Genomic DNA, 891 nt, shown 5'->3' on the forward strand with positions numbered 1-891 from the left:
GCCGAGCTGTCACCACCGTCTTATCCTCCATTCTCAGGATCCCGAATTCCAGAAGCACGCCGCCCAGATCCTCAGGGACATGCTGAGGCAGGAGGAGAGGGAGTTACAGGTAAGGTCGCCACCGAGGACAGGCCGCCCGCCTTAGGGGAGCGGCGCCTGCTCAGAGCCGTCTGCCAGTGTGCGTGCCTGACTTTGCAGGCCACGGCCTGACGCAAAACCTTAAAAAGTAAACCCCAGGCCCACTAAGGAACTGTCGCAGGCCGGCGGAAGCTGTTAAAGCAGAGCTTGACGGGCAGAGCAGACAGTGACAGAGCTCGCGGATGGTGGATTCACATAGCGGACACGGAGACAGGACGCAGGGCATGAGGCGGGTGTGTGAAATGAGGGAACACAAGGACGGGAAAGTCAGTCGGTCGGAACTGACCTTGTTGGTTTTGGGGAAGGGTGGCTGAGGGGGAAGGAAGGTGGGGGCCGGTACGTGAATGCCGGCCCAGTGGGTGGACGGGACGCAGCGAGGTGGCCAGGCCTGGGAACAGAACCCGGCACAGCGGGCACATCGCTCGGCAGAGCGGAGCAGTCAGGAAGTCGGGGTGGTGGCGGGAGACGTCTCGGAGTCAGGTCAGTGGAGCTTCTCGGTCGGGGCAGGAGTGAAAGATGGTGCCAGGTTTAGGCACCAGCTAGATGGTGACGCCATCGACAGAGCGAGACTTGGGGGGCACCGAGCCGAAGGTCCCTTGGGACCATCCGGTGAAAGGTCTTCTCCGAGCACTGGAGCGAGCAGGGCTGGGACAGACAGGAGCATGTCCCCAGCACAGAGCTGGTGTCGACAGGGACCTGGATGGTGTCACCCAGGCGCCGGCGCAGAGAGGAGCTGGGGGCAGAGACCGTGGT

The 891-nt window shown here is 62.9% G+C and overlaps 1 protein-coding gene across 1 annotated transcript in view; it reads left to right on the forward strand.

Moving 5' to 3' along the window:
• ARHGEF11 (Rho guanine nucleotide exchange factor 11) overlaps nt 1-891 on the forward strand; it is a 42,529-nt gene that overhangs the window by 6,269 nt on the left and 35,369 nt on the right. The window contains exon 3 of the mRNA XM_023534286.1: nt 38-109. Within this exon, the coding sequence (XP_023390054.1) occupies nt 38-109 (72 nt within the window). The remainder of the gene's footprint in view (nt 1-37; nt 110-891) is intronic.

The sequence above is a fragment of the Pteropus vampyrus genome, unplaced genomic scaffold (genome assembly GCF_000151845.1).
Source record: "Pteropus vampyrus isolate Shadow unplaced genomic scaffold, Pvam_2.0 Scaffold124, whole genome shotgun sequence".
NCBI classification, from domain to species: Eukaryota; Metazoa; Chordata; class Mammalia; order Chiroptera; family Pteropodidae; genus Pteropus; species Pteropus vampyrus.